Source organism: Sceloporus occidentalis, unplaced genomic scaffold (genome assembly GCF_023333645.1).
Source record: "Sceloporus occidentalis isolate IW3139 unplaced genomic scaffold, rSceOcc1.0.p SCAF_337, whole genome shotgun sequence".
NCBI classification, from domain to species: domain Eukaryota; kingdom Metazoa; phylum Chordata; class Lepidosauria; order Squamata; family Phrynosomatidae; genus Sceloporus; species Sceloporus occidentalis.
In genome coordinates this window covers 14,558-39,473 of record NW_028317317.1, presented here as the reverse complement: position 1 = coordinate 39,473, position 24,916 = coordinate 14,558, and the positions used below count along the sequence as shown (strand labels likewise).

The 24,916-nt window shown below is 51.0% G+C and overlaps 1 protein-coding gene across 1 annotated transcript in view; it reads left to right on the top strand.

Annotated features, from left to right (window-relative positions):
• The window catches only part of LOC149274294 (nitric oxide synthase 3-like), a 30,373-nt gene extending 5,796 nt beyond the window's left edge, over window positions 1–24,577 (top strand). The window contains exons 2-26 of the mRNA XM_089505657.1: window positions 8,626–8,725; window positions 9,076–9,224; window positions 9,766–9,928; window positions 10,065–10,156; window positions 10,402–10,543; window positions 10,750–10,889; window positions 11,520–11,694; window positions 12,700–12,801; window positions 13,500–13,694; window positions 13,932–14,011; window positions 14,145–14,289; window positions 14,665–14,769; window positions 14,984–15,051; window positions 16,136–16,252; window positions 16,441–16,615; window positions 17,352–17,484; window positions 17,756–17,834; window positions 18,040–18,230; window positions 18,397–18,581; window positions 19,596–19,806; window positions 19,927–20,014; window positions 20,329–20,450; window positions 20,899–21,047; window positions 22,021–22,215; window positions 24,449–24,577. Coding sequence (XP_089361783.1) covers window positions 8,626–8,725; window positions 9,076–9,224; window positions 9,766–9,928; window positions 10,065–10,156; window positions 10,402–10,543; window positions 10,750–10,889; window positions 11,520–11,694; window positions 12,700–12,801; window positions 13,500–13,694; window positions 13,932–14,011; window positions 14,145–14,289; window positions 14,665–14,769; window positions 14,984–15,051; window positions 16,136–16,252; window positions 16,441–16,615; window positions 17,352–17,484; window positions 17,756–17,834; window positions 18,040–18,230; window positions 18,397–18,581; window positions 19,596–19,806; window positions 19,927–20,014; window positions 20,329–20,450; window positions 20,899–21,047; window positions 22,021–22,215; window positions 24,449–24,577 — 3,430 coding nt within the window. The remainder of the gene's footprint in view (window positions 1–8,625; window positions 8,726–9,075; window positions 9,225–9,765; window positions 9,929–10,064; window positions 10,157–10,401; window positions 10,544–10,749; window positions 10,890–11,519; window positions 11,695–12,699; window positions 12,802–13,499; window positions 13,695–13,931; window positions 14,012–14,144; window positions 14,290–14,664; window positions 14,770–14,983; window positions 15,052–16,135; window positions 16,253–16,440; window positions 16,616–17,351; window positions 17,485–17,755; window positions 17,835–18,039; window positions 18,231–18,396; window positions 18,582–19,595; window positions 19,807–19,926; window positions 20,015–20,328; window positions 20,451–20,898; window positions 21,048–22,020; window positions 22,216–24,448) is intronic.
• The last annotated feature ends 339 nt before the right edge of the window (window positions 24,578–24,916 follow it).

Below are 24,916 nucleotides of genomic sequence, written 5' to 3'. Positions count from 1 at the left end.
CCGGTATCCTGGTGGGCCAGTGCGTCATATTGGAACCCCACTCCATGGTTAACTTAAATCCAGATTCACATTTCAGATCCAGCACATTGGGTAACTTGGCCATCCCGCTAGGGCTGGGTCCTTCTTTAAGGATTTGTTACAGGGTCTCGAGACTCTGAACTCCTGTGGGGCTTACTCCTCTCAGAGAGGGCAGTCAACTTTTGTCTCTACTTCTGTCCTTGCCATGATAAAACAACACGGCTATTACACTAACCTTCAATTTAAAGACCCTCACCTTACCCTTACAGTAGCCATATACTACACGACCGTCACACGCGTGGTCTTGCTATGTCTCGAGGAGGACACATAGTTGTCGCTGGTCCATAACAGTTCTGATTCACAACTACTTAATAGATCAGTCTCATCTAGTTGAGAAGGACCCAACTTGACCCCTTTTCCTCGCATTGAACCCCATTTACTCTTCTATTCCCCTCTTCTCCGCTCTCTAACTTTGTTTTTTTTCCCTTTGTCTCTCCCAATGAAGAGAATAATCAGCCCTGTGGAAAATTTTAATAAAGGCAATCCATAGTGTTAATCATTTTTGAGACTGTTTGATGATGAACCCGAGATGTCCTAAAATGTTATTCTAATGCTGTTTGTGTGATGTCGTTGTCTGCCATTTGAATGGCACAATAAATAGGCCCTCCGTATCGCTGTCGGCAGTGACTTTGCCCCGCAGGGTGGAAGCAGAATGTGACCCAGGTTCCAGATTTTCTTTGGCACACTCTGTAAATCGGCACTCTGGGCACTCAGGCGGGGAACCTCGACATGAAATAAAAAGCTTTGGTCACGGTTTTCTCTCCCATAAACTGATGTACGGAGCTTGTGGTCTTTTCACAGATAAGGGACCAGGTTGTTATTAACATCATGGTTGCCCTCATTAAACCTGGGGTATTTCGACCCAACCTCTTTACTCCATGATAGGGCAATGACCGGGGCAGTTGTTTTATGTGTGATAAGTGATAACTCTGCTCTGTCACTTGCACACACAAGCGTTATTAATAAGGATGGCTTTCCCTAATATGTCCCCTCGTTCATGAACTGGCCCTAAAGGGGCCAATAGTTTTAGAGGGTATGGTTAGAGCCGTGGATGGGGATGGTGTTTTACCCAGGCTTTTTATGTGACTGTGTGCCCTATTGTGGGGTATTTGTGTAACTGAGTGGGGCATTTAGAAGAAGAATAATGGCTTTTATTTACCCAGTTTCATTTATAAAGCCGTTTTCCTGCTGTTTCTATACACATTATTATGGGTTTTAGGGCTATAGAACCCTGTGATACCCTCATAACCAGCAAACATTCTGAGCTCCTAGAAGAGAGGTTGGGACTGTACAAGCTAAACTGAGACACTTGGTTGGTATGCTGATAAAGTAACTTACCTGGAGCTGCTCTGCCCCTCAAGCTCTGGCTATTTCCCGCTCTTTTTCAATCTCTTCACTGTGCTGTATCTGGTTTCCATGGCAACATAGGAGGAGCCCAGTCGCTGTAGCGCTCAATATGAGTCTCTGGAATGTTTCGCCTATTTTCTTGGTCCAGGGTCACCATAGTAACAGAAGAAGGCAAGTCCTGGTATATAAGGTAGTGAGGCAGAACTGTGCAGCCCCTGGGCTTGTTTGCTTGGTGTGTGGGTAATACCCCTGAGAGGTGGCAAATTCAGGAGCCAATCACTGACACTGGGGCACTAGAACTCCTTCTTACTGCAGCAGGGAGATGTCAGGCTGGTTCTTGGGTGAATGGTTAGGTTCTACCTCTACCCTCAGGGTGAATGGGTAGGTTCTACCCCTACCTTCAGGGTGAATGGGCAGGTTCTACCCCTACCTTCAGGGTGAATGGGTAGGTTCTACCCCTACCTCAGGGTGAATGGTTAGGTTCTACCTCTACCCTCAGGGTGAATGGTTAGGTTCTACCCCTACCTCAGGGTGAATGGGCAGGTTCTACCCCTACCTCAGGGTGAATGGGCAGGTTCTACCCCTACCTCAGGGTGAAAGGGCAGGTTCTACCCCTACCTCGGGGTGAATGGGCAGGTTCTACCCCTTACCCTCAGGTTGAATGGGCAGGTTCTCAACGTTTTTACCCAGATCTCTAGTAAATCAACAGATTCTCAGGGTTTTACCCCGATCTCATGGTGAATGGGCAACTTTTTAGGGTTTTTCCCAAGTCTCAGGGTGAATCCCGGGTGCAATGTTTTTACACATTAGAGGCAGCAATATAGAAGGCAACCCTGTTCTTTTACTATTGCTATATCTCCGACAGCAACAGGAGCGCAGTAGCTGTGGGGAGAGTGATAGAACACCGTAGGCTGCATGGCATTAACCCTTTCGTGACTGGCCTTTCCGTGACACCCCTTGTTTTTAAGTTTTAGTCTTAAAGGAGAACAGGGATTTTCCCCTGGAAATATTTGTACCTTTTTGTGGCGAGAAGTCGCAGATAAGCGCCAGGTTTACCGTCCGTTAGGGCTGCTGGCTATTATTATTATTTTATGTCTAAAGCATATTCCACCGCACTGTACAATGGGGTAAACCGACCAGAACGAGCAGCGCATCACTTCACAATTTTGAGAGAAACAAAAGATGATGTGTGCCCTGCCCCCAATGATGTCATATGTCCAATGGTGACCTTTTACAGGGACGTGTCATGTGACTGCTTGCGCCGTGACTAGAAATTTAAAATTTTTGGAAAATTTTGAAGCCATGGAAAAATACATGTGTTTTTCTGGAAAAAATTTAATTTTTCAGAAAAATTTAAAGTGGAGTAGGTTTACAAATTTACAATCGCCCAATCAGATTTGCACCTTAGCACAAACTGCAAATGAAAAAGTGAAGTAACTGGCATTATTTCATAAAGGTCTTCGTGGCATATAGTTTGAATGCCGGGTCAAAACATATTTATTTATCATTTTAAAAGAAGATATTCCACACTCCATTTTGTTCCAATTTTTCTGTTTTTTCCCAGACCTTCCCATCTCTAGCCGTGATTCATCGGTTATTTCATGGAGTGGCAGCGTGTCTCTGCTCCTGCAGGAGATACCACCTGAAGCAGGCGGAAAGGTCCGCTTTTTGTGGTAACGCTTGCAGAGCCGTGTTTGAATACTTCACTCAGCTCTGGTCATGAAAGGGTCACGAGCCTCCCTCCTAAAATTGCCGGGACCCCAGGCCTGGACTGGACATCTAGTACCCCAGGCTAATGCTTGGTTTATGCCTGGGTGCTGCGGGGTCTGGCGATATGGCCAGAGGGTTCACCCCATATGGTCGGCCGCACGCTATGTGATCGTAAAAATGACGTTTCTCCGGCTGTCGGCTGCGCTTACGCCACCACGCGGCCCGCTCGATATACCATGTGGGGTTAAATTAACATCGCGCTTCAAGGTCAGGTGGGCTGTAAATGGGATCCCCGTCACTTTACACCTAATCTAATCTCCTGGCGCCTGCCGTCACACATTATTACTGACCTTCAACAGAGAGAAGTATTAATTCAGGCATTAAAGCCACACAAGACCTACCCTGAGCAGCTCCTCTACCCCCAGCGTCTCTCCCCGGGGATCACATTCCTGCGTCTCTATAACGCTTACCCGGGGCCGGCAGTCCGGGGCCTCTATAGAAAGCCCTCCTGAGGCTGACAGTCCAGAGACTCTGTATAAACCCTATGTGGGGTCAACAGTCCAGAGATCATAGTCCTCCGTCTCTGTATAAGGCCTGTCCGGGGCCGGCAGGCTTTCTAGAAATACGCAGGGGCCGTCAGTCCAGCCTATCTCTATAAAGCCTGTCCGGGGCCGGCAGTCCCGCGTATCTCTATAAAGCCTGTCCGGGGCCGGCAGTCCCGCGTATCTCTATAAAGCCTGTCCAGGGCCGGTAGTCCCGCGTATCTCTATAAAGCCTGTCCGGGGCCGGCAGTCCCGCGTATCTCTATAAAGCCTGTCCAGGGCCGGTAGTCCCGCGTATCTCTATAAAGCCTGTCCGGGGCCGGCAGTCCCGCGTATCTCTATAAAGCCTGTCCAGGGCCGGTAGTCCCGCGTATCTCTATAAAGCCTGCCCAGGGCCGTCAGTCCAGCGTATCTCTATAAAGCCTGTCCAGGGCCGTCAGTCCAGCGTATCTCTATAAAGCCTGTCCGGGGCCGGTAGTCCCGCGTATCTCTATAAAGGCTGTCCAGGGCCGGTAGTCCCGCGTATCTCTATAAAGCCTGTCCGGGGCCGGTAGTCCCGCGTATCTCTATAAAGCCTGTCCGGGGCCGGCAGTCCCGCGTATCTCTATAAAGCCTGTCCGGGGCCGGTAGTCCCGCGTATCTCTATAAAGCCTGTCCGGGGCCGGCAGTCCCGCGTATCTCTATAAAGCCTGTCCAGGGCCGTCAGTCCCGCGTATCTCTATAAAGCCTGTCCAGGGCCGGTAGTCCCGCGTATCTCTATAAAGCCTGCCCAGGGCCGTCAGTCCAGCGTATCTCTATAAAGCCTGTCCAGGGCCGTCAGTCCAGCGTATCTCTATAAAGCCTGTCCGGGGCCGGTAGTCCCGCGTATCTCTATAAAGGCTGTCCAGGGCCGGTAGTCCCGCGTATCTCTATAAAGCCTGTCCGGGGCCGGTAGTCCCGCGTATCTCTATAAAGCCTGTCCGGGGCCGGCAGTCCAGCGTATCTCTATAAAGCCTGTCCGGGGCCGGCAGTCCCGCGTATCTCTATAAAGCCTGTCCGGGGCCGGCAGTCCCGCGTATCTCTATAAAGCCTGTCCGGGGCCGGCAGTCCCGCGTATCTCTATAAAGCCTGCCCAGGGCCGTCAGTCCAGCGTATCTCTATAAAGCCTGTCCAGGGCCGTCAGTCCAGCGTATCTCTATAAAGCCTGTCCGGGGCCGGTAGTCCCGCGTATCTCTATAAAGCCTGTCCGGGGCCGGCAGTCCAGCGTCCAGGTGTTTTTATGGTGTTCAGGGCGACTACGTCATGTGAGCAGGCTGCACTAGCTACAGCGCTGTATCTCTGTATAGTGTGTGTGTTGCGTATAACACTTTCCCAGAAGCTGTTATGTGTGAGTTTGCACAAAAAATACAGAAAGGAGAGCAGACCCTAAAAAGCATACTGTAAACATTCAGGTGCCGGGGTGCTGCTGAAATGACCAACATGTACACAAGAAACCCAGCACCGCCAGAAAGTGCTTGTTCTGCGTGCACCAATTCCCTGCCGTGTTGTTTTTCGTGTTCATGCTTGACTCGCACACCACGTTTAGGGTGAATGTGAGACTCGTGACCGAGCCGCACTAGATATAGCTGTGGACATATCCTTCCAATGTCCCGGGGATCAGGTGTCCTGTCTGTAGCTTTACATAGAACTGTAATGAAAAAGGTCAGAAATGGGGAGGGGAGCAAGCGGCCGGACAGACAGCTCATGCGCAGAGAGGTACAGACGGATGGACATTAATGGCATAGTGAGAGTTAGTCTATCTGTGGGGGGTAATTACTGATGAATCCTGTGGCTGCATGTCGGTGGCCGGCGACCAGCAGCTGTAAGTGTTGGGTGGTTAGTAATATAGGCGGTGACTGTTAGTGGCAGTGAGCGTATTAGTATGAGTGGAGATGGGCAGTAATGAGTATTAGGGGCAGTGAGTATTAGTGGGTAGTGACTTAGTAGACAGTATTAGTATTAGGTCGTGAGTGTTAGTGGACTGTGAGTAATCATTGAGTGTTGGTGAGTGTTCGAAGGTATCAGGCATTCGTGAACGATGAATGTTAGTGGAACGCTTTTTGGATCGATACACTTTAAGGAGCCCTGCCGCCCCACAGGATGGAGTTAGGGTCCTCTTCACCGTGGCCGTCTCCTGCTCAAAGTGAAGCCTAGAACCTCTGGTTATTCAAGATGTTTAGAAGCCACAGAACTGGTGGGAAAAGGTAAGATCTAACATGGGAATATTGTGAAAAAGGCTGGGATCCACACTACACAGGGCCCAGCAATACCCCTATGGACCCCTGTGTGTTAGGAGGCAAGGGAGTTGTGTGGAAGACAAAGGTTGGTGTGTGTCCCAGGTTATTTTTGTCCAGATCCTCTTTAGTGCCCGAATCCCTGATGCCCCTCTCCCCTCCCCAGGTGCCCCTCTCTCCTCCCCTGATCTTGTCGCTCCTCTCCCCTCTCCTCCCCTGATGCCCCTCTTTCCTCCCCTGATGCCCCTCTCTCATCCCCTGATGCCCCTCTTTTCTAGGAGGTGAGAATGTTTGCTGGGTATGAGGGGATCGCAGGGTTCTACAGCCCTAAAAGCCCAAATAATTTGTATAGAAATAGCAGGAAAATGCTTTATAGATCAAACAGGGCAAATAAACCCCATTATTCTTCTAATAACCCTGTCCAATTAGTGACACAAATACCCCCCAATAAAAAAAAAACAGTGTCCCTCAGGAGTGGATCTGAGTGATATATTAAAAATCACACCCAGGAAAGTGTGGATTTTTGTATATTTCCATGTAACTCCCACAGAATGGCCCACGTGGGAAAGGCTGAAATTGCATTGCATGCGTTGATTTCTGAAATATGTGAACGCTGGAGGCCAGATGCGGGAACGAGGTTTCCCCAAGGCGGAAAGTGCTGCTATCTGTCCATTTTCCCAAAATGTAGACACCTGTGTTGTGGCGGGTGTGAGGCCAGCACCACTTATCGCTGTGAGGTGGCCACATGGCAGCCACATTCATTTTACAGCTACCTGGCACAGGGGGACAGTGACCAAAAAACAGGACTGTCCCGCGACAACAGCTGCCTGGGATCAGCTGTACACTTTGTGGGATCAGCCACATACTGCCCGGGATCAGCCACACACTGCCCAGGATCAGCCACACACTGCCCGGGATCAGCCACACACTGCCTGGGATCAGCTGTACATTCCGTGGGATCAGCCACACACTGCCCAGGATCAGCCACACACTGCATGGGATCAGCCACACACTGCCCCGGATCAGCCACACACTGCATGGGATCAGCCACACACTGCCCGGGATCAGCTGTACACTCCGTGGGATCAGCCACACACTGCCTGGGATCAGCTGTACATTCCGTGGGATCAGCCACACACTGCATGGGATCAGCCACACACTTCCCGGGATCAGCCACACACTGCCCGGGATCAGCCACACACTGCCCGGGATCAGCCACACACTGCCCGGGATCAGCCACACACTGCCCTGGATCAGCCACACACTCCGTGGGATCAGTCGGACAGTCCTGGGGGTCAGTAGTACACTCCGTGGGATCAGTCGCTCGTGTGTGTGCCAGGATCCAGGGCCCCGGTCCAGGAGTTAGTTGTTCCACAGAAGCCGGTGAGAGCTGTGGCAGGAAGCCATTGCGCGTCACTCTGTTCTGATTGTTCTGTTCAGGAAATTGATGTCAAATTATTTGCTGGCTCAGCCTTTCCGTGTCCATCTCCCCCGACCCACTTACCAGATGCACGTGGTGTGTGGCTGTAACCCTTTCACTGCCCGGGCTCATAATTAGCTGTTACTGGCTAATCTTTACATAAAATGCTGGCTGTAGATGTTTGTATTATGGTGTTGCACACCTGTCGGTTGTAGAGGCTTAGGCTCATATTTGTCATGTGTGTCGTTTTTGTTCGCACACTCAGTGTGTTTATATCACACTGCTGGGCAGGGACTCACTATTGTGAAAACCGGACCTGCGGCCACTTACACGGCATTGTGTGTTCAGCTCATTGTGTGTTGGTGTAAACACTGCGATCCAGAGCTGGTAAGCCCCGTCACGGGGGAACTTTCTGCCTTCGCTGGACAATCCGAGGTCAGAGCTGGCCAAGCAGACAAACAGGGTCAGGGCAGGACAGTCCAAATCCTTCAGCATCATTTCAGGGGGAAACATTTGACTCTTCATGTCATTCGAGAGCTAAGAATTAATAAGTTTGCAATTTGGGTCCAATGTTGGGGTATGGCGGCGGGTATTGTTGGGGTATGGAGGAGGCTATGGTTGGGGTATGGAGGGGGTTATGGGTGGGGTGTGGAGGTGGCTATGGTTGGGGTATGGAGGCGGGTATGGTTGGGGACGGGGGTTTGAACCGTTCATTTGACAAATTGACGCAGGACGTCAGGATCTTCTAAACCGTTCCACTGTCAATCAAACAAGTTATTAATAATAGAAACTGCGAAGATGAGAGTCCTGGTGGCTGAATTAAAGTCTAGTAGAGCGTTGATGCACTTTGTGTTATGTTATCGTTACCTTATTCCTGTTATATTATAAAACCGACCCAATGCACACAGGAACCAACCCCAAGCAGCAGAATACAGAGGAGCTTTCCCATCGGATGAGGACCCTTCTCGCCTTTTAACGAGACATTAAATCCGCGTGTTTTAACATGCATCGGCGGACACACATATTTTACGAAATGTTAACACTGATTGTTTTACGCGTCGGCCGTTTTGAGACCTTTGGAACCTTGCGGTGGAGACTCAGGATGACTGCAAGGGTCAAACCTGTTCATACCTGGATGCTCCTTTGGGTCTAGCGCTGTTTAATTGGGTTGGGGATGTGATTAGAGTCCAATAAACCCAGCCTGGGAAGATGTTCTGTGGTGTCCGTGGCTCAGGTCGGCTCACAGTGGCTCTTATGTGTCTTGCTCTCCCCGCAGCTCCACAAACGGGGCACCGCAGACCCAGAAATGCATTCGTGTCAAGAACTGGGAGAACCGCACGCTGTCCTATGATACCCTGAATGTGCAGACGGAGCAGGTAACGTGTAGCAACAGACGCTCATAGTCATTCCTGCTGCGTGCGGAGAGGTCGCTGGAGCTAAAAGACATGGACTCCCCGGGGCCCCGGCCACAAATACCCCTCCAATAATTCCTAGTTTAGTAATTAGGAGGAACGTTTCCTCTGGTGAGCAGCACAGATGGAATCTTTTACACCAAGCCAATGTACAGGACATGTCCGTCATAATGACAAAGGGGGGGTTTAGTGGGCTGAAAGGGGTTTAATGAGGTGCAGAATTAGAAGATTTAATTATTTCACCTCCTTCTCCGTGTTTTTGATTTTTGGGGGTAATGTCACATAGGCTCAGGATTTTGGTTCCCCCCAACTAGGATGTTGCCTGTACCAAGGCCCGGTGTCTGGGATCGGTGATGTTCCCACCCCAGATGACATGTCCTCTCCCACAAGGACCAAAGAGTGAAGAGGAGCTTCTACCGAAGGCCAAGGACTTTATCAGCCAGTATTACAGCTCCATCAAGAGGTGAGCAATATAAACGATTCCCTCTCTCCTCTTAGTGAAGCGAGAGCTATGGGTCTCCGATCTGGTGTAACCCCGTCCTGTATCTGCCAGGGCTTCAGGGGTCCTTCAGTCACAAGAAAGAAGCAAAACCATACAAGGAGAACAGAAGTGGCCAACGTTATGCATATCATCCATGTCATCATCCACTAGACATGGTTTGTTATGCCCCCCCAGAGCACGTGACAGGGAAGCATTCAACTCGACTATTCTCTGGGTCCACCCCACGTGTACTTGGAGAGGAGACCGAGGGGCCACTGCCTCCACCCATCATCACATCTGACGTGAAAGGGGATCATGGATACAGGGTGGAAATCCTTGGGGGTCCTGGGGACCTCTGTGTGGGTTTTATTGCTTAGCTCCTGTGGTAAAGGGAAAGGTTCATGGAGATTTGTGTACAGGGTCTCATGGGCTCGCTGGTTTGATGAGTGGGCATCACACGACTGTCCTCTAATCTTTAACGCTATATCTGGCCCAAAGTTTATCAAATATAATTTATTTCCAGGTCCCAGTCTAAAGCTCATCTGGAGCGTCTTAAAGAAGTGGAGCAGGAGATCGCGGCTACTGGAACTTACCAACTGAAAGAGACTGAGCTCATCTTCGGTGCCAAGCAGGCTTGGCGAAATGCGGCCCGCTGCGTGGGCCGGATCCAGTGGTCAAAACTGCAGGTGAGGGGCTGTGGGAGTCTGGGGCTATTCACATTATGTGTTTATGGGAGTCTGGGGTATCAGAAGCTGTTTATGTACCCTGCTGGCGTATCACGTGCATCTCTTTCTATGACATACGTGTGTTTCTTGTGGCCAGGTGTTCGATGCCCGGGAATGCTCTACAACTCAAGAGATGTTTACGTACGTCTGTAACCACATAAAGTACGCCACCAACAAAGGAAATATCCGGTAAGGATCATACATGTAGAGACCACATAGTAACCCCATCAGTGGTCCTGGTAACATGCGCTGGGGGGCTTTTCTGCTGCAGCATCCATCTTCTTTTATGACTTCTGTTTGAGTAGTCGGGAAATATCTTCGTCCCGAGGTCCCGCGGAACTTCACGTCCCTCATATGAACTGTTGCTCTCGGACATTGATGCCCCTGCCGTGTGCGGTGATATTATTATTATATATTTTTGTTGCTCTCCTCAGGTCGGCCATCACGATATTCCCGCAGAGGAAAGACGGGACGTCTGATTTCCGGATCTGGAACAGCCAGTTGATCCGTTATGCGGGATACAGACAGGATGATGACAGCGTGGTGGGGGATCCCATGAACGTGGAGATCACAGAGGTCAGACAGGACCCTTTCATCCCAAACCCCAGGTTGTCTTCTCCCAGGGATACATTGATACGTTATTACCTGTGTGTTTGTGTGTCTGTATGTATTACGCACATTAACATTAGGCAGTCACTCTCTCCGTGTCTCGCGCTCTATTTGATATTAAAGCTCTGTGCATCTGATCGTTGTCTCTTGCTTCGTTGTCTCTCTCTTCGCAGCTTTGTGTTCAGTTGGGCTGGAAACCCAAAGGTGGGAGATTTGATGTCTTACCTCTGCTGCTTCAGGCCAACGGAGACGATCCCAAACTGTATGAGATCCCTTCTGAGTTTATTCTGGAAGTGCCGCTCAGACACCCAAAGTGAGTGCCCTCTGTATCCACTCGAACGTTTCCTCAGTACTTATTCTGTGAAGCCGCCAGACGCTTCGGGTTTCCTGAGGGTCGAGGTCCTGTCTGAATTGTTTGATGCAGAGTCATCCATTGAGATTTTTTCAAACACTCTGAGGCCACAGATTCTGATAGCGAGGGACACATTGTAGGCCCCCTATAGGGTAACTTGGGGGATTTTGTGAAGCTGCCTGACCAACCCTCCAAATCCACCCCACGGGGGCATTCACCAGTGCATATTTTGGTAAGAGGAGGGCACTTGGACAATCAAGTCGGAGTTCGGCTTTTTCTGTTCTCCCCAAAAGCATTCTTCTGGTGGGATTTCTTGGAAACCCAAAGATGGTCCTGCTGGCGCCGGTCACCACCCGGTCTGAACCATAAAGAACCGTTCGGCCCATTTGTCCTCATACCCAAAACGTGTAGAGGGTTACAGCCCAGTTCTGGCTATTGATTTTACGGATCCGGAGTTGTTGCTTTGGGGTCCATTTCCAGCGAGGGTTTTATTGTTAAATATTCTCATTTACTCAGATTTTGTGCCGGGATTTGGTGCCGGTGACGTAAGTGAATGGATTGTATCACGTTAATCATTCCTCTCCATTCCAGCTACGAGTGGTTTGCCGAGCTGGGGTTGAAGTGGTACGCCTTGCCTGCCGTGAGCAGCTTACTTCTGGAGATTGGGGGGCTGGAATTCCCCGCCGTACCGTTTAACGGCTGGTACATGAGCACAGAGATTGGGATGCGGAATTTGTGTGACTCGTACAGATACAATATAACAGAGGTGAGTGCCGGTAACACTGAGAGGTGAGCGCCGGTAACACTGAGAGGTGAGCGCCGGTAACACTGAGAGGTGAGCGCCGGTAACACTGAGAGGTGAGCGCCGGTGACAGTGAGAGGTGAGCGCCGGTAACAGTGAGAGGTGAGCGCCGGTAACACTGAGAGGTGAGCGCCGGTAACACTGAGAGGTGAGCGCCGGTAACAGTGAGAGGTGAGCGCCGGTAACAGTGAGAGGTGAGCGCCGGTAACACTGAGAGGTGAGCGCCGGTAACACTGAGAGGTGAGCGCCGGTAACAGTGAGAGGTGAGCGCCGGTAACAGTGAGAGGTGAGCGCCGGTAACAGTGAGAGGTGAGCGCCGGTAACAGTGAGAGGTGAGCGCCAGTAACACTGAGAGGTGAGCGCCGGTAACATTGAGAGGTGAGCGCCGGTAACAGTGAGAGGTGAGCGCCGGTAACAGTGAGAGGTGAGCGCCGGTAACACTGAGAGGTGAGCGCCGGTAACACTGAGAGGTGAGCGCCGGTAACACTCAGATACGCTAAACCTTCAGTGCGGCTGAAAGTACCATAGCCGCCAGCATTACCATCCCCCGCCATCCAATTTATTTTCTTACGACCCTTAAAGAATGACATCACTGATACTGAATGGGATAAAACGTATTTAAATCTGTTTATATATCAGACAAAGCAAGTTTGTTTCTGGTTAATCTTCCTTTATGGAAACCCAGATCCCGCCGGTAGATCGGCCCCATCCGGCCCCCGTCTAGTCGCCCGTTTCTCCTACTGTAAAGACTGAAACCTTGATCAGTATTCGGTCTCGTCTTAGATTCAGGAGCCGTCACTTATTATGGTGACATTTCTCTTTCATTCCACCAAATACAGTGAATCTTCCCTGGATCTGAATGAATAATAATGTTAATTAGGAATGTCCCCAGATTTCATGTTTAAAGTCCGGTGAGGTCACATATATCTATAAGCGGAGACCTCATGTGACTCGCAGCCTCTCTTGCAGGATGTGGCCAAACGCCTTGGGCTGGATACAAAGAAAACGTCCTCTCTCTGGAAAGACAAAGCGGCCCTGGAGATCAACATTGCTGTGTTATACAGTTACCAGGTAACCCACGCTCCGCCCCTTCCTGTACTGTTACCAGGTAACCCGTGCTCCACCCCTTCCTGTACTGTTACCAGGAAATCACGCTCTGCCCCTTCCTGTACTATTACCAGGTAACCCACGCGCCGCCCCTTCCTGTACTGTTACCAGGTAACACACACTCTGCACCTTGTGTACCATTACCAGGTAACCCACGCTCTGCCCCTTCCTATACTGTTACCAGGTAACCCACGCTCTGCCCCTTCCTATACTGTTACCAGGTAACCCACGCTCTGCCCCTTCCTATACTGTTACCAGGTAACCCACGCTCTGCCCCTTCCTACACTGTTACCAGGTAACCCACGCTCTGCCCCTTCCTATACTGTTACCAGGTAACCCACGCTCTGCCCCTTCCTATACTGTTACCAGGTAACACACACTCTGCCCCTCGTGTACCATTACCAGGTAACCCACGCTCTGCCCCTTCCTGTACTGTTACCAGGTAACCCACGCTCCGCCCCTTCCTGTACTGTTACCAGGTAACACACACTCTGTCCCCTCCTGTACAGTTACCAGGTAACCTATGCCCCACCCCTTCCTGTAACTTTTATCCCGCCCCTATACGGTAACCTTTGCCCCGCCCTCGATCACGCCGTGAAGCTGCAGAGTAACCGGTTACCGCTTCCACGTCCAGGGATTAATAGATGTCGTGTCTCCCCCAGAGGGACAAGGTGACCATCGTCGACCACCACGCAGCCACGGAGTCATTCATGAAACACATGGAACATGAGAACCGATTGCGGGGAGGGTGTCCGGCCGACTGGATCTGGATTGTGCCACCAACATCCGGCAGCCTCACGCCTGTATTCCACCAGGAGATGGCTAATTACCACCTGTCTCCTTCCTTCCTATACCAGGTACGGTAAACGCGGAGGCAGCCATGTCCCGCAGAGAGAGCATGAGACACACCGAGCCTCTTACAGATTCCCACAGAATGATGAATTTTGGGCAGTAAGAGGGGTACATACTGACGTGGAACTGTGCACCCATCCAGGCCACATCAGCACGTACCCCTCTTACTGACCCCAAGTACCTTTATCTCGGCCTCCTTCAAGGTTTCCTCTCATTCCTTCTCTTCTGCCCGTGTTTGGCAGGCGGACCCCTGGAGGCACCATATCTGGAAGGGATCCCAAAGCACCATCACCAGGAAGAGAACTTTCAAAGAAGTGGCCAAGTAAGTGGGGGGCCGGTGGACCCTCCCAGCTCCCCGTATAATGAACCTTTCCTCCACTACTGCTGTATAATGGGCCCCCTTCCCATTATAAACCCCCTAGAGATGCCTCCAACCTGACGTGCTTTGTTTTCAGTGCGGTCAAGTTTTCGGCTAAGCTGATGGGACAAGCCATGGCCAGAAGGGTAAAGGCCACAATCCTCTATGCCACGGAAACAGGGCGATCAGAGACCTACGCTCAGAAACTCTGCAAGATCTTCAGATTCGCCTTTGACCCCAGGGTAAACAGTCTAGAGATGCTAATGGCGCCCTAGTGCTGCAAATTTTGTCGGTTATCGCATTTCTCTCAAAGGGTCCACATGCCTTTGTAGGGGTGGAACATGTATCACATGCGTGGCAGCTAAACACACATGAATGTGGATGCCTGAAACCTCCTTCATACAAAAACAGATATCACTGCATTGGTCCAAAGATGTTAGGGATGCCTTTTAGTGAGCAGCATTCATAGAGTACAACTTAAGCTTCCAAGACCTCAGGGGTCCCTTCTTCAGATGTAAGCTAAGTGTTTGTGTGATCTGGCTGAGCAGGGATTGTCACTGATCTAAACTCCCTACCATGCGCAGTAAATGCTGAGTTGTGTGTGATCTCCGGTGCAGGTCGTGTGCATGGACCAATACGACACTGTGGATTTGGAGCATGAGACCCTGGTATTGGTGGTGACGAGTACATTTGGAAACGGCGACCCTCCAGAGAACGGCGAGGTAAGGACATTGGCTCTCCGTCTTATGACCCAAAGCTCCGGCTCTTCGTTAGAAATCCGTTGGTCCGTTTGTGGATTGGAGGTTGAGCGTAAAACGTTCCTCCTCTGGTTGGGGGCGCACTGTATGTACGACTCACGCAGGGGCTGACTATTTGGATAAATAATCATTATTGTTACTGGGCATTGACTGCAGGTTAACCTGTTAATCTCCACAGGCTTTTGCACGAGAATTGATGGAGATGACTTCCCCCAATGTGGCCGCCCTCCAGCCAGAGCAGCAGAAGTAAGTCTCGGCTCCGTAGGAGGGTTAGCGGCTATTCTCATGAGATGCCCCTCATTATCAGACTATAACTGTGTCAGATCCTCGATATCCTTTAATGTCTGTCATGTACAATAAGGTTGGAGGCTTCTCCTGTGATGGCTGGAGTAGGGGAGCACTGGAGACCTCTCCTCATTATTTCCTCCCGCTCCTGTCACTGGCGGCCGGTCGCTGCTGCCTCCTGACCTCCTTCAATACTCAGACAGGAGGGACCAGCCTTCTCCCTGCTTCACACTGAGCATAATGAGTATAACTAAGATAAATACTGACTCGTGGAGAGGCTGAGCCCAGTGTGGGGCCCATTGTGTTCCAGTAGAGTCCGCAGAACCCAGGGACGGTTTGTGTGACACTCGGGAAGGGCGCCATGCTCTCCTGGGATTTCCTCCTGACAAGGGTTTGGATTCACTGATGATGTTCCTTGCCTCGGGAACCATTAATGATGTCACAAACGTCTTCACTTCAAATCAGAAGCAGAGGAAGGAAGAGTCTCCTGAAAATAGCCGCGTTTGGTCTATAAATAAAGCCGAAGGTTTCCCTCGGTTCACATGGTGTAAGATCTGACTTTACTCAGCGGGACTCCGGCCTCAGAGGGACGAACCTTTCTACAGATTCGATTTACCAGTCGCTGATATTTACTTCTCTGACACTTCTGCACCGTGACCCAACCACTACCAGAAAGCCACGGTCTGCGGAGACCGGTTGGGCCGCAGCCACAAATGCAACAGTGGCGCTCTGTATAGAAACCATTCCGTAAATCTGCTGATTTTCTCCATATTTACCAAATAACTCCAAAATGTAGTCGGAGACCCTTCTCAATTTATTGTCCCAGTAGTGAGGTGGCAGAGATGGTGAGGCGGCGGAGTTAGCGAGGAGGCGGAGTTAGCGAGGAGGTGGAGTTAGCAAGGTGGCGGAGATAGCGAGGAGGCGGAGATCGCGAGGCGACAGACAAACCCCATTATTGGTTATTAATAAATAGAATAATAATTTTACGGTCTGATAAATGCTGCCTCCCTTCACCTCTCGGTCTCTCCGGGGACGTTTTCTGTAGGAGCTACAAGACTCGGTTTAACAGCGTGTCTCAGACGGACCTCCTCGTCACTTCGTGGAAGAAAAAACGGAAGGAATCCAGCAACACAGACAGCGCGGGACCCCTGGGGACCCTCAGGTACTTATATAAAGTAACAAACATCAGCCGTGCCGCTGCCCTCATCATCCACCCGTTGTGGCCGCTGCCCCGTGCCAATATCCCAAATGTCACTGGTGACTGTAAAGACGGTCTGCGCATGTTCACACTCATTGAAGCCCCCTTTCCCGAGCACTCTGGCGAGCTTGCGCTTCTCTGTCTCTCCGCAGGTTCTCAGTGTTTGGCCTCGGCTCTCGTGCCTATCCTCACTTCTGTGCCTTCGGACACGCGGTGGACACCAGACTGGAGGAGCTCGGGGGAGAGCGGATACTGGAAATGGGGGAAGGAGATGAACTGTGCGGACAGGAGGACTCTTTCCGAGTCTGGGCCAAAGCCGTGTTTAAGGTCAGTGCTTTCACGTCCAGGCAGATGTCCTTCATGTCGAAGCAGCCAGGCCAACAGACAGAGAAGGGGAGGAAATACATGAGGGCTTCGGAAGATTGAGGGGACAACTGCTTCGCTATATTCACTGACCACCTTCTCAGTCACGGAAAAGGAGGACATACGGGAAGCTGACATAACCGGCCTATCCTCCCCTCACTGAGTGGAGACAGGGTGTTTCAGGGGAGATGATATCGGGGGAAATGAGAGGACCATCCAACGCAGGAGAGGAGCTATGTCTCCCGTGGTCCACCATGGTTTGGATGGTCGTTGGGTTTTGTTGGTGGGCGCCGGTTGGGGGCTTGTGGATCGGGTTTGGGGCGAGGGCAGTGAGAAGTTCTGTTTGCGTCGTTCTGAGCCCTGGTTTCCATTTCCTCTGTCTCTGCGGCTGGGAGGACCCTCCTGGCGTGTCCTGGAAAAACATAGTTAAGGTCAAACCCTGGCTCCCCCACCCAGTCTCACAATCACTTTCCTTCCCCGCAGCTGAGAGGGGGAAGCGAAGGGAGATAAGGAGGGAAGGACCCACCTGCCATAAGCAGCACCCCCAGGGCATTAACCTCCGTGCTGCCGGATCACAGACACATTTAAAGCCAGGGCCGGAATCAGACCGATTATGAGTGTTTCTTGGTGTCTGTCTTGGTTTCACTATTAACCCATTCAGGTGGGGTTATTATTACGTGGCTCCTCTGTGTCCCCTCAGGCTGCCTGTGAAACCTTCTGCGTTGGGGACGACCATGATACGAATATTAACGAATTATTTAAAGCTAAGAGCAGCTGGCAGAGGTCCCTCCACCGGCTCTCCATCCAGGCCTCGTCTCCAGACCTCATCACAGGTGCGTCTCCTGCTCTCCTTCTCATGAGGTCACATCGGTCTCCTTGGTACAGCCATCCCTGATGGGAGGTGTGAGCAGCATAAACAATATTCGTGTTTCCATGATACATACATGCCCAGGACATACGTGCCAATCACCCCAATGGCGAGACGCACAGACGCACTAGAAGGTCCTTCCTAACGGTTTGGGTACGAGGAGAGCCCTCGGTACTTTCGGTCCCGGGGTACCATCTGGCTGCCCATTAACTGACCCCCAATCTCTCCCCATCCAGGCCTCTCCCAGATGCACAGAAGAAAAGTCTACGAGACCAAATTAATTTCCAAGGCGAATCTGCAGAGCGAGAAATCCAGGTAAACTCATCCCTTTACTCACAAAGCTCCACTCGGAAGTCAGGTCGCCCCGGGCAGTCTCGCCGCTCTCCCTCGTTCTCTGTCTCTCGCTTCGCCTGGGGCAGGACACATGCACTGATAACCCCCTTCTCCCCCTAGACCCCCACACACATGCCGGCACTCACTGTCCGCATTTTCTTGTGGTCTCTTTTCTCCTCCACACCAGCCGCTCCACCATACTGGTGCGACTCAGCACGGAGGGCCAGAGTGAGCTGGCATACGCTCCGGGGGATCACCTGGGGATCTTCCCCTGCAACCGGGAGGAGCTGGTCCTGGAGCTGCTAGAAAGAGTGGAGGATCCACCACCGGCCAATGACACGGTGCAGGTGGAGACGCTGGACAAGGACTCCAACAACAGTAAGCCTTACCGGCCCCGGCTGGCTGTGTGCTCAGTACATTACATGATCAGTACTTTACTTCATCAGCTGTACACTGTAACTGCCCCCTACCAGCTGTGTGCTCAGCGCAGTGTGAATAATGTCGATGTGCCTGGTCTTATCCACGTTGCCCTTTCTGCCCACAGGATACGCAGGAACTGGCAGGAAGGTAGCTTGGGTCTCGGACACTCGGATTCCGCCTTGTACCCTGAGACAGGCCCTGACCAATTACCTGGATATTACCACCCCACCTACACCCCAACTCCTCCAGCTTCTGAGTGCCCTGTGCGAGGAGCCAGACGAAAAGAAAAAACTGGAGACCCTCAGCCAGGTACACAAGATGGCAGCCCGTGAAAAAGAACCTCTCCCTGCAGGATATGCTCTCTCACTTGTATAAAGTGGGGGAGATACAGTCATCTCCCACTTGTATGTGCAGGTGGTTCAGTCCTCTCTCACCTGTATGAGGTGGGGGTACAGTCCTCTCTCACCTGTATGAGGTGGGGGAGATACAGTCGTCTCCCACTTGGATGTGCAGGTGGTTCAGTCCTCTCTCACCTGTATGAGGTGTGGGTGTTACAGTCCTCTCTCACCTGTATGAGGTGTGTGGGGTACAGTCCTCTCTCACCTGTATGAGGTGGGGGTGTTACAGTCCTCTCTCACCTGTATGAGGTGTGTGGGGTACAGTCCTCTCTCACCTGTATGAGGTGGGGGTGTTACAGTCCTCTCTCACCTGTATGAGGTGTGGGTGTTACAGTCCTCTCTCACCTGTATGAGGTGTGTGGGGTACAGTCCTCTCTCACCTGTATGAGGTGGGGGTGTTACAGTCCTCTCTCACCTGTATGAGGTGTGGGTGTTACAGTCCTCTCTCACCTGTATGAGGTGTGTGGTGTACAGTCCTTTCTCACCTGTATGAGGTGGGGGAGATACAGTCGTCTCCCACTTGGATGTGCAGGTGGTTCAGTCCTCTCTCACCTGTATGAGGTGTGGGTGTTACAGTCCTCTCTCACCTGTATGAGGTGTGTGGGGTACAGTCCTCTCTCACCTGTATGAGGTGTGGGTGTTACAGTCCTCTCTCACCTGTATGAGGTGTGTGGTGTACAGTCCTCTCTCACCTGTATGAGGTGCAGGTGTTACAGTCCTCTCTCACCTGTATGAGGTGCGGGTGTTACAGTCCTCTCTCATCTGTATGAGGTGCAGGTGGTTCAGTCCTCTCTCACCTGTATGAGGTGTGGGTGTTACAGTCCTCTCTCACCTGTATGAGGTGCAGGTGTTACAGTCCTCTCTCACCTGTATGAGGTGCGGGTGTTACAGTCTCTCCTCATTGCCCTGCTGTCTCTCTTTGCAGGACGCCCGTATGTACGAGGAGTGGAAATGGTATAAATGCCCCACGCTGGTGGAAGTGCTGGAAGAGTTCCCCTCGGCCAGCCTGCCGAGCTCTCTGCTCCTCACGCAGCTCCCTCTCCTTCAGCCTCGTTACTACTCCATCAGCTCCTCATCTGACGTCTACCCTGACGAGATCCATCTCACGGTGGCCGTGGTGTCTTTTTACACGCAGGGTGCGTATCAGTACCGCGTAGCTCGGGGGGTAGTAGGGAGGTAGCTCCTCGTGCGCAGGTCACGTCATGTCGGTAAGGAATTATGGTCAGAATCGCACGTATCTCGTTCTGTCTCCTCAGATAATAAGGGCCCCCTACATTTTGGGGTTTGCTCCACGTGGCTTGACCAGCTGGCCCCTGGTGGTTCTGTGCCATGCTTTGTCCGAGGGTAAGTTCTTCCCGCTGTGTGTACGGGTCCGGGGTACCTGTCAATACAGTATCTGCTTGTCATTATCTCTAGTTACATGGGGGGGCTTACAGGCGCTGTTACGCGTTATGAGTAACAGGTGCTAGGGGTTGCTAGGGTAATGAGTGACAGTTGCTAGGGGGAGTTAGGGTAATAAGTGACAGGTGCTAGGGGGAGTTAGGGTAATGAGTGACAGGTGCTGGGGTAATTGGGGTAATGAGTGACAGGTGCTGGGGTAAGTAGGGTAATGAGTGACTATGACCTCATAAAATAAACTAAAACTATTTCCCCCGCAGCGCCCCCACCTTCCACCTGCCCCCAGACACGGAGGCTCCCTGTATCCTGGTGGGTCCAGGAACCGGAATCGCACCCTTCAGGGGGTTCTGGCAGCAGAGGCTCCACGAGATCGAACATAAAGGTACGCTGATCACGGCAAATGCCACGGCCACGTTCTCCCCGACCATCCACACGCAGGGAACACAACAAATAGACAGGCAGGACGTGGCCACGTTCTCCACCACCATCTACCCACAGAGATCCCGACAGATAGAGGGGAAGGACGTGGCCACGTTCTCCTCTGCCTTCCTCACGCAGGGAACCACATTTCATACACAAACAGTACCCAGGCACACCTTCCATTTAATTATAGCATCCGTTCCAGGCTCGGGCTGTGAATGTGGACCCTGTATTAGTGACTAGATGTCCACTATCTGGAGCCCCTCCATGGGGGATTGGTGGCATCTCCAGCACTCAAAAAACAGGTGCTACTGGGAGCTACTGGGTAGGGGAAGGGCCACTGCCACAGATCCACGATTGATTAACTGGTTAGTAGCTGCCGGGCCCCAATACCGTGTCTCCCGTCTCAGGCCGGACCCCCGGAGACGTGACCTTGGTCTTTGGCTCTCGATGCGCTGAACTTGACCACATCTACAAAGAGGAGACGGAGGACGCCCAGCGCAGAGGGGCCCTCAGCCACATCTACACGGCGTTCTCCAGAGAGCCCAACTCTCCCAAGGTGAGTCCGGAGAGTCACGAGCTTTCCTTACAGTCACTGAAGATGTTAACTACACCATATGCTGGCCACGTGTGGCCTTAGTGTCACGATTATTCACTTATCACGACTATTCTCTTATTAATGGGATTATCCACTTATTATTACAATCATTCAGTTATTATCACGATTATTCACTTATTATCATGATTATTCACCTATTATCACTATTACTCATTTATTATCACAACTATTCTTTTATTATTACTATTATTCAACTATTATCACTATTATTTATTATCATGATTATTCACTTATTATCACTATTACTCATTATTACGATTATTCACCTATTATCACTATTATTTATTATCACGACTATTCTCTTATTATTACGATTAGTAACTTATTTTCACTATTACTCATAGGTTATCAAAATCGTTCAGTTATTATTACGATTATTCACGTATTATCACTATTACTCATTTATTATCACAATCATTCACTTATACGATTATTCACGTATTATCACTATTACTCATTTATTATCACAATCATTCACTTATTATTACGATTATTCACGTATTATCACTATTACTCATTTATTATCACAATCATTCACTTATTATTACGATTATTCACGTATTATCACCATTACTCATTTATTATCACAATCATTCACTTATTATTATGATTATTCACATATTATCACTATTACTCATTTATTATCACAATCATTCACTTCTTATTACGATTATCCACGACTATTCTATTATTATCACGATTATTCACCTATTATCACTATTTATTATCTCAATTGTTTTCTTATTATCACGACTATTCATTTATTATCACAACCATTTACTTCTCACAATTATTCTCCGAAACGCTAGCCACTTTTCTTGGTGAGCGGAGCCATTTTGCTTGTAACTTTCCTGTTGACGGCTGTGAGTGATGAGCGTGGATTTTTTGTGGTGACACGTTTCACCTTTGTCAGACCTACGTGCAGGACATTCTGCGCACGCAGCTGGCGTGGGAGGTGTATGACGTGCTGTGCAAGAAGGACGGACACATGTACATCTGTGGTGACGTCACCATGGCCACCGACGTCCTGCAGACGGTTCAGCTCATCCTCGTGTCTCAGGGGGACATGAGCGTCGTGGAGGCGGGAGACTACATCGGGCAGCTGAGGGTAGGTACACAAACACCCGCGACCCAAGGGCTGCAGAGCGCCGCGCATGGTCAGGGCAGTGTTACGCTCAGGACCTGGCCACGTTATTATCACGCCAAAAGGACACGTAGTCGGGTGACGTGGCTCATGGCCCAAGAACAGGACTTAGTAATCGCCCCACTCTGTACCAATAAAAGCCCTGGACACAGCCAGGGGCGGGCTGGGCCGGGGGGCAATTGCCCCCTAGGCCGCCCGAAATCTAATCTAAACGGCCGCTGGGTGCTGATGCCGCCGGCCGGCGCTACTTTAATATTGAATTGAATATGGCAAGCCGGATCGGCTATTAAATGAAAAAAAAAATAGTATTAAAGCAGCACCGGCCGGCGGTATCAGCACCCAGCGGCCGTATGCGATGGCTGCCAAGTGATGGGAGCAGCGTGAGGGGTGAAAGCTCCGCCCCCTCGCACTCACCTTTCACCCCTCACGCTGCTCCCATCACTATGCGGCCATCAGATTGTTGGAAATCGAATCTAAACGGCCGCTGGGTGCTGATGCTGCCGGCCGGAGCTACTTTAATACTTTATTTATTTATTTTTAATATGGCAAGCGATCCGGCATATTAAATAAATAAAAAAAAGGATTAAAGTAGCTCCGGCCGGTGGCATCAGCAACCAGCGGCCGTTTAGATAAGTTTTCCAGCACTCTGATGGTCGCATAGTGATGGGAGCAGCGTGAGGGGTGAAAGGTGAGTGCGAGGGGGCGGAGCCACTTCACCTGACTTGCCCCCCAGGCCTTAGGCTGCCAGCCCTCCCCTGGACACAGCTGCCGGCTGGGGAACCCTAACCATAAAAACTGCATCGGCCCCACCACTAGGGGCCACTATCGCCAGCTTTCATAAAAGGGAAGAATTAGAGAGTCGTATTTGTAATGAGAGCCCTCTGGTGTCCAATGCGGGGAACTGACATACTAACGGCCAAAATACCCTCCGCTATTACCCTCTTCTCTGTTCTATTATAATAACCCATGTTATACCCCTCAGTATTATACCCCCTGCCCCGTGTTATACCCCTCAGTATCATACCCCCTGCCCCGTGTTATACCCCTCAGTATTATACCCCCTGCCCCGTGTTATACCCCTCAGTATCATACCCCCTGCCCCGTGTTATACCCCTCAGTATTATACCCCCTGCCCCGTGTTATACCCCTCAGTATCATACCCCCTGCCCCGTGTTATACCCCTCAGTATTATACCCCCTGCCCCGTGTTATACCCCTCAGTATCATACCCCCTGCCCCGTGTTATACCCCTCAGTATTATACCCCCTGCACCGTGTAATACCCCTCAGTATTATACCCCCTGCCCCGTGTAATACCCCTCAGTATTATACCCCCTGCCCCGTGTTATACCCCTCAGTATTATACCCCCTGCCCCGTGTTATACCCCTCAGTATCATACCCCCTGCCCCGTGTTATACCCCTCAGTATTATACCCCCTGCCCCGTGTTATACCCCTCAGTATCATACCCGCTATTCCCGTGTAATACCCCTCAGTATTATACCCCCTGCCCCATGTTATACCCCTCAGTATCATACCCCCTGCCCCGTGTTATACCCCTCAGTATCATACCCCCTGCCCCGTGTTATACCCCTCAGTATCATACCCCCTGCCCCGTGTTATACCCCTCAGTATCATACCCCCTGCCCCGTGTTATACCCCTCAGTATCATACCCCCTGCCCCGTGTTATACCCCTCAGTATTATACCCCCTGCCCCGTGTTATACCCCTCAGTATCATACCCCCTGCCCCGTGTTATACCCCTCAGTATTATACCCCCTGCCCCGTGTTATACCCCTCAGTATCATACCCCCTGCCCCGTGTTATACCCCTCAGTATCATACCCCCTGCCCCGTGTTATACCCCTCAGTATCATACCCCCTGCCCCGTGTTATACCCCTCAGTATTATACCCCCTGCCCCGTGTTATACCCCTCAGTATCATACCCCCTGCCCCGTGTTATACCCCTCAGTATTATACCCCCTGCCCCGTGTTATACCCCTCAGTATTATACCCCCTGCCCCGTGTTATACCCCTCAGTATTATACCCCCTGCCCCGTGTTATACCCCTCAGTATCATACCCCCTGCCCCGTGTTATACCCCTCAGTATTATACCCCCTGCCCCGTGTAATACCCCTCAGTATTATACCCCTGCCCTGTCTCCCTGTTCCTTTTTACCCAATTTATGTTGCCCTCCAGGACCAGAATAGATACCACGAGGACATCTTTGGCATCACCCTCAGGACACAGGAAGTGACATCACGCGTGCGATGTCAGTCTATGTCACTACAGGAAAAGAGAGAGACGTGGCATGATAAACCCACGTGACGTGTTCCAGAGACAGATTCCGTGGCTTCCGGGGACTCAATACACAAAATCTGAAAATAAATTACACGCCACACGTGACATAACTATTTACAGCTCTGACAAGTGTCCTCACGTGTGTGGCGGGGTCAGTGCATCAGTTAAAAGTCCCACACACACATATACAAGACTGAATAAAGACCCCACGGGGCCCAAGTAGGGCCCCGCCAGCCACGTGCTTTAGACTTAATTGACAGCCTGGGGGCCAGAGGGTGATGCGCAGCCTGAAACTGCTGGTCCTGCCCTGTGGCAAGCCAGGCTGATAAGGGCAGTTAGCCACATTTGCCCTCCTCTGAGACACTG